Source organism: Penaeus monodon, chromosome 12 (assembly GCF_015228065.2).
Source record: "Penaeus monodon isolate SGIC_2016 chromosome 12, NSTDA_Pmon_1, whole genome shotgun sequence".
Lineage (NCBI taxonomy): Eukaryota > Metazoa > Arthropoda > Malacostraca > Decapoda > Penaeidae > Penaeus > Penaeus monodon.
Genome location: NC_051397.1, coordinates 46468697 through 46476196, shown reverse-complemented (window position 1 = coordinate 46476196; position 7500 = coordinate 46468697). Strand labels below are relative to the sequence as shown.

The 7500-nt window shown below is 39.6% G+C and overlaps 1 protein-coding gene across 2 annotated transcripts in view; it reads right to left on the bottom strand.

Annotated features, from left to right (window-relative positions):
* Nucleotides 1-1478: 1478 nt before the first annotated feature.
* The window catches only part of LOC119579484 (D-beta-hydroxybutyrate dehydrogenase, mitochondrial-like), a 6066-nt gene continuing 44 nt past the window's right edge, over nt 1479-7500 (bottom strand). Inside the window, exons 1-9 of one of the 2 annotated variants that reach the window (XM_037927336.1) lie at nt 7446-7500; nt 5379-5615; nt 4441-4524; nt 3897-4059; nt 3204-3359; nt 2875-2980; nt 2324-2385; nt 1946-2091; nt 1479-1766 (exon numbers count right to left, since the gene is read on the bottom strand). The exon at nt 7446-7500 is cut by the window's right edge and continues 44 nt beyond it. In XM_037927336.1, coding sequence (XP_037783264.1) covers nt 1587-1766; nt 1946-2091; nt 2324-2385; nt 2875-2980; nt 3204-3359; nt 3897-4059; nt 4441-4524; nt 5379-5546 — 1065 coding nt within the window. In that variant the 5' untranslated portion in view covers nt 5547-5615; nt 7446-7500 and the 3' untranslated portion in view covers nt 1479-1586. Of the gene's footprint in view, nt 1767-1945; nt 2092-2323; nt 2386-2874; nt 2981-3203; nt 3360-3896; nt 4060-4440; nt 4525-5378; nt 5616-7443 lie in introns of both variants that reach the window. The other variant, XM_037927337.1, reaches the window with a different exon arrangement.

Here is a 7500-nt window from a genome sequence, read left to right as displayed (position 1 = left end):
CTCCCGAACTTCCCCGTACCATTGGCTGGGCTGCAGATGTTGTAGTTTGTTGTGGTAGAAGGTCTTCTTGGCTATTTTTATTTCCCTGATGACTGTGTTGCAGAGTTATTTGTAGGAGGTGATATGCGAATGGAAGGCTTAGTTTCTCCACTGAATGAGGCGTTTGATGCGGCCCGTGATTCAAGACAGGTCCGATGGGTGTGTGCTAAGTGTTTTTTTCCGGTAAGAAGTGGTAGAAAGCCGTAGTGACGGTCGAGAGGTAGTAGTGCCACTTGTCCTCCACATCAACAGCGGTAAGAACGTCTGCCCTCGGGTGCTGGGTAATCCACTGCCCGAACTGTATGGCAGAGGACTGTGTGAGTAGCCTGTATTTCGCGGTTTTCTTCTGCTTTGGCTGAGACGGCGGGTGCAGGCAGCTATAACACTGAAACGTGTCTGCTGCGGCCGACAGGAGAATATGGTAGAGGAGGCTGATACCAGTCTTGTAAATTTGTAAGGATCAAATCCAGGGTTCTTTGTTCATAAGTGGGAAAGTGGACTACTACACTGAAAATCACGGAGTAGTCACTGCACAGCACCTGTAGTAGCCTAAGTGAATATAATATTTCAGAAAGTAGCAGAATTACAGGTGAGGCCAACAGCCGCCCTTGGCTGGCCAGGAGTGCCGTACGGCGTCAGGTCAAGATATATATATATATATATATATATATATATATATATATATATATATATATATATATATATATATATATATACATATACACACACATTGCCCACATAGGAACCTGCAACATGGTTGAATAGCAGAGGTCGGGCAATAGGCAGAGTGCTCCTAACCAGTGAGTGCATTTGTAGTTAGGAGTACGATGAATGAATAGCTTGTAAAAAAGCAACTTTATGGCCAGGTATTATTTCAGTATTTTCATAGCTTGTATTTTTTGTAGTTGACGTTAAAAAATTAGACGTTCAGCACGAATTTAGAAGTTATCAAAGAAACTTTTTCCAGGTGTTATTTACTGATGAATCACCATTTTACCATCAAAATAGAACTGAAATGGAAGCCAGCGTTATATATGGTGGTAGCAAATACTTTCACGTCACAACTTCAAAGACATTACTGGACGTCTGATCTGTTGTTGCATACTTCCTTGATATGTTTTTTTTTTTCACTCACCATCTCCCTCCCTCTATCACCCGCCCCCTCTCTATTTGTGTATGCGTGTGTTTGTGCGTATGTGTGTGACTACAGTATGTATCTTAGCCACACATATATGTCTGTATGTATGTATATATAAATGCTGTATATGGGTTTATGAATACGTGAAGATATATATAGAGACAGATAAGTTTTGGCTTTACGGTGTAGCCTACTTTGATCACCAATTGCCTATTATTAAGCCAAAAGAAATCAAACTGCCACAGTGAAGCAAAAACATTTCCACTTGACTGAATCACATGAGGACAGAGAAGATCAGCCATAAAGATGTACATTTTATTTGTTTAGGACTCCCAAAAAAAAGACAATCCCGAGACTCTCAATCTCACTTCCTCCTTCCCAGCTTTATCGAATGCCTCTCATTTTCCCTTCATTTCTTGGACAAACGAACCATCAAGGCGAAGTAGAAATCGAACACCCAGCCGGGGAAGTGTGTGCCGAGGAAGAGCGTGAAGTACATCAGCGGGTCCATGGGGTCGTAGCGCGTCTGCGGGTACTGCTGCGTCAGGGCTTCTGTGAAGGCGGTTATCACTGGGCTGATGTCGCTGGCCTGTGGATGAGGAGAGAGGGTGATGTCTGGGATGTGGATTGAGAGAGAACAGGAAGTAGGGAGGAAGGAGGAGAGAGCGAGAAAGAGAGAGAGAGAGAGATACAGACAGTCAAACGGACAAAGAGAAATAGAAAGACAGACAGACACACAGAACGATTGAAAAAAACAACAACACTAACCCCCTTGTTCCTAATGTTCCTCATGAAGGTCTCTACCCTCTTGCGACCCACTTCACCGTAGTCACTCTTAATTTCCTCGTCCAGGGAAAGCCACATGCTGTCAACCTCTTCCTTGATTGCTTCCTCTCGGGTGAACAGTTCTGTGCCTGTACGAGGAGAAGGGTTTGGATTATGGACTGTTTTGGAAGAGGGATGTACATGGAATAAAATAAATTATGATTTTTTTTCTTGTTTTTCTCCAGAAAACTGTTTCAACCTATGATCTAATATACATGATCTTTTTTACGATCAAAGTAATGACACTGAAGATGATTTTCCACCTTGAGTAGGCCTACTAGTGAACTGCTAGCTACTACATTACTTCAATGCACATCTCACCACTGCCGAAGTTCCCTGGCTCAATAAGGCAAACTTTGACACCCCAAGGATGCATTTCCAGCCTGGAAAAAGAGAGAAAATTGCTAGGAAAGTCATTTAATCCTCACACAATTAAAACCTTAATTGCCACTCTTATTCTGGAATATTTTCTACACCTTTTCCCTCTTATTCTGGCTGATACTCCAATAAAATCAGTTTTTCTCACCCTAAAATGCTGTTGTCTTTCACCTAAACTTCAATTTGTTTTCATTCCCTCCCCTTATCTCACATTTTTTTATCACTTTCGTTCTTTCTCTTATTCCTTCCTTTCATCTTCTCACCTCAGTTTTCTCCCCTTCCTCCCTTCTCCTAACCTGAGAGGGTTGTTGAAGGACGAAAAAAACATCACTTTCCTTTTCTATTCCTTTCATCTATATTCCATCCACACTTGTTCTTCGTTTTCTTCTCCCATACTTCCTCAGCTCTGCCTTCCAATTTTGTTTCAAACTCCGCTTTAAAGCTCTTCAGCCGAGTTTCACCCGATCTCCACCTTTATCTGAGCTACACCTCACCTGAGCGCATCATTGAAGCCTTCCACGGCATATTTTGATGCGTTGTAAGCTGCCATGAGCGGGGCGCAGACCCTCCCTGCCACGCTCGCCACGTTCACGATTCGACCTGCAAGAAGGTAAATTATCCGTTCGGACGCTTTGGATATGATTATTATCTCATTATGAGGAATTTAGGAAGATTAACGTTCATTGCACATTTCGAAAAAAAAAGTCAAGCTTATCATGAAAAGGAAATGAATATTACACCTACTAAAAAATCGTAAGTGATGAGTAAATTACGTTATTGAAAAAAAAGAAAAAAAAAGAAATTTGGAATGACCCAGCCTGACCTCTCGCGCGACGCACCAGGGGCAGGAAGGTCTTGGTGGCCGCTATGACCCCAAAGAGGTTAACCTCCGGGTCCTTCCGGAATTGCTCGTTGCTCAGCCACTCGACTGGCCCGATGGTGCACACGCCGGCGTTGTTCACCAGACCCCATAGCACCTCTGGGGGACGGGGGTGGGGGGAGGGGTCTTAGTGATGATGGTGGCAATACTGATAATGGTGATAGTATGAAAAACAGCATTGATAATAATGATTATAACGATAAAACAACGGTAATCATAAATGTGATGGAGGCGTCTTTCCTCCAAACCCATACCTCCTTTGTAGGAGAGGGCGGGGATAACCATAGTATTAGTAATAACGATGCTGATAGTAGTAGTACTAGAAATAATTACGATGACAATGGTGAAGCTAATGGTGATGAGGATTATGTCAAGTATCACAATCACTGAAGATTTCATATATATATATATATATATATATATATATATATATATATATATATATATATATTTTTTTTTTTTTTTTTTTTTTTTTTTTTTTTTTTTTTTTTTGTGGGGGGGGGAGGGGCATTGCTGGTACGGATCCTCCCTCCTCCCCTACTATTTTTTCCGCCTCTCTCCATCTTTCCCATTCTTCCTTTTGTTTACACCGATCCTCTCCCTCTTATCCTTTCTCAGGCCCTAATTCTCATTCACCTCCCACCGGAAGCTGCGACTTGACCTCCTGCAGTGCACGGTCGAGCTGGTCCTGCTTCGTGACGTCGGCCTGAATCACATGAAGCCGCTTCGAGTGTTCTTCCCGAAGCTTCTGAATCCCGGCGCCCTCTAACCGGAGGCAGAGTGCGAATACACGGAAACCCTGTACGGGAAGGGTAACTTTTACTTATCTAGTTTAATATTTGTGTATATAAACACACACACACACACACACACACACACACACGTGTGTGTGTGCTTAAATACACAAATTAATATCTATAAATCTATCTATATATAGATAGATATAGATATATATGTGTCTGTACTCATATACACAAATGAATATATATTGATATATTCATGTGCGCGCGCGCGCGTGTGTGAGCGTACGTAAGTGCATGCGTGTACTTGTGCGTGTGTGTCTGCTTACGTGCGTGCGTGCGTGTACTTGTGCGTGTGTGTGTCTGCGTACGTGTGTGTGCGTACTTGAGCGTGTGTGTGTACTATATAAAAATGAGATTTCGTTATGCACTTGACTTACCAGCTGGTGTAAACGGATAGCCAGAGCATTGCCGAAGCCTGTGTCACAACCGGTTATCACAACGGCCTTCCCTGTGGGCGACACCTGCGGGAGAAACGAATATCATCTAGTGACTTGCAATAATGTTTATATCACCTATACAATCAGTGCGCTTAAGTATAAGAATATCAAAGATATCTAGACCCATAATTAACTCAGTCAGCCTGTTCCCCATATAGAAACATGAATAAAACCTATAAATAAGATATAGTCAACTGATTTTTTTATCTGTAAGTGAGCGACAGCTTGAAAAAACAGAAGGCTCCATGAAGTCAGTGTAAAGTCTGGAGAATCTGGAAACTGTGCCTTGATGTTTTCATTTTAGAAAACAAGGTCGCTTATTTATTTTCTATATTACTGTTATTATTATCATTAATGTCATTGTTGTTATTGCTAAAGTCATTATTATCATTGTTATTATTATTTATCATCATGATTATTAACATTATCATTATTATTATTTTCATTATCATTATTTTTTTCATCATTATCATTTTCATAAGTTTCATTATCATTATTATTATCATTATTAATTATTATCATTATGTTATTTTTCATTATCATTAGTATCAATATTGTAACTATTATTACTGTTATCATTACTGTTAGTAGTATTAGTACTGTTATTGTTATTGCTATTATTATCATCTTTATTGTAATTATTATCATCACCACCATCATTTTTTTTTCAGTAGTAGTAGTATCATTAATATTATTATTATTATCCCCATTGTTATTATTATTATCATCATTATTATTATTAATATTACTTTTGTATCATTATCATTATCATCATCATTATCATTATCATTCTAGTTCTAACCTCACCCTCCATAGGACCTGGAATACGCTTTGCCAAGATTTACAAATACAAACCCCGCCCTTTGGCTTCACCCTACCTGCATCGAGGCGCGGAAGAGGTAGGCGCCCGCGGTGAGGCCCCATAGGCTCAGGAAGGAGAGGCAGCAGCAGGAGGCGAGACCAATAAAACTAAGGATCTCTGCGAGGACGAGACTGAATCCTCCCCAGAACAGAACCCGGATCACTCTGTCTTGCGTCCACTGCATCCTTGCCTTTCCTGGGTCTTCCGTTCGGGTCCTGTGAGGTGGCGGGGGGAGGTAGCAGTAGTGTCCGTGCTGTATAGAGGCAAATGTGTGTGTGTGTGTGTGTGTGTGTGTGTGTGTGTGTGTGTGTGTGTGTGTGTGTGTGTGTGTGTGTGTATGTGTGTGTGTGTGTGTGTGTGTGTGTGTGTGTGTGTGTGTGTGTGTGTGTGTGTGTGTGTGTGTGTGTGTGTGTGTGTGTGTGTGTGTGTGTCCGTGTAAAAATATAAACGTTATCAAGAAGAATAGCCGGCGCAAGAAGGTCGATAAGCGGCGTTTTTTGCCATTGGGCGGATGAAGATAGAATATCACACACACACACACACACACACACACACACACACACACACACACACACACAGACGGAGAGAGAGAGAAAGAGAAGAGAGAGAAGGAGAGAGAGAGAGAGAGAGAGAGAGAGAGAGAGAGAGAGAGAGAGAGAAAGAAAGAGAGAGACAGGGAGAGAGAGAAAGAAAGAAAGAGAGAAGAGAGAGGAGAGAGAGAGAGAGAGAGAGAGACGGAGAGAGAGAGAGACAGAGAGAGACGGAGAGAGAGACGGAGAGAGAGACAGAGAGAGAGAGAGAGAGAGAGAGAGAGAGAGAGAGAGAGAGAGAGAGAGAGAGAGAGAGAGAGAGAGAGAGAGAGAGAGAGAGAGAGAGAGAGAGAGAGAGAGAGAGAGAAAGTGTCTGTGAAAGCGTTTTTGGAAAGCTGGTAGGAACCAATTTATCTAAAATAAAATTATGGTATGTGTAAGCTATTTTACTGAATGGTAAGTTTGTATGTACTAAATATTATATATTATATATTATATATATATATATATATAATATATATATATATATATATATATATTATATATATATATATATATATATATATATATATATATATATTATTTTATATATATATAATATATATATAATTATATATATATAATATATATTATTATAATTATATTATATAATTATATATATATATTATATTATATATATATTATATATAATATATATATATATTATATATATTATATATATATCATATATATTATATGTGTGTGTGTGTGTGTGTGTGTGTGTGTGTGTGTGTGTGTGTGTGTGTGTGTGTGTGTGTGTGTGTGTGTGAGAGAGAGAGAGAGAGAGAGAGAGAGAGAGAGAGAGAGAGAGAGAGAGAGAGAGAGAGAGAGAGAGAGAGAGAGAAGCACACATCGAAATATGAGTGTCTGATCTTTCACACTTGACAACAAACGTCTAGTTCACACTGTCTGCAAGCACATCACCATGACAAGTAGTTTTAGCGATTTTATTTATCAGTCACCATTTATTTGATAAAAATGCATATTTACTTACCTTTATTAATTACTATTTACTTTTTAAAAATGCATATAGATATATATATTAGATTATTAGGATTTACTTTGCACTCTATTTGAAATATATTCCCGCCACTCTCTCCTACATAATTTCCCGGGACAAGCAACAGATAATTTGTAATTCTGAGGTACTGATATTCCTTAACAGGGGATGCAGCATGGTCTCTCATTGTCGAAATTATGGGGTTAGATGATTTATAAGAAACAAGATAAATATAGATCTATTTTCGTGTGGATTTGTTATTTCTCTCTTTCCTTTAAAGCGTCAATGCGTTTACCCAAGACGATGAATTTTCACATACGATCAGACTATATGTTAAATAAACAGCCGATGCATTTACTATTCACTTATATTCACTAGTTTTCACTCCTGTCAATTCGCTGAGAATATAATGACCCACAACAAAATAACGAAAGAGATAAAAACACACAATAAAGAACCATAAAGAACGAACGCATCTATATTAAAAAAAAAAAAAAAAAACTTGCACCCACACCTCACTCAAGGTCAGCAACACCACAGCACACCCAAAGCCTTCGCTAGTCGGCAAC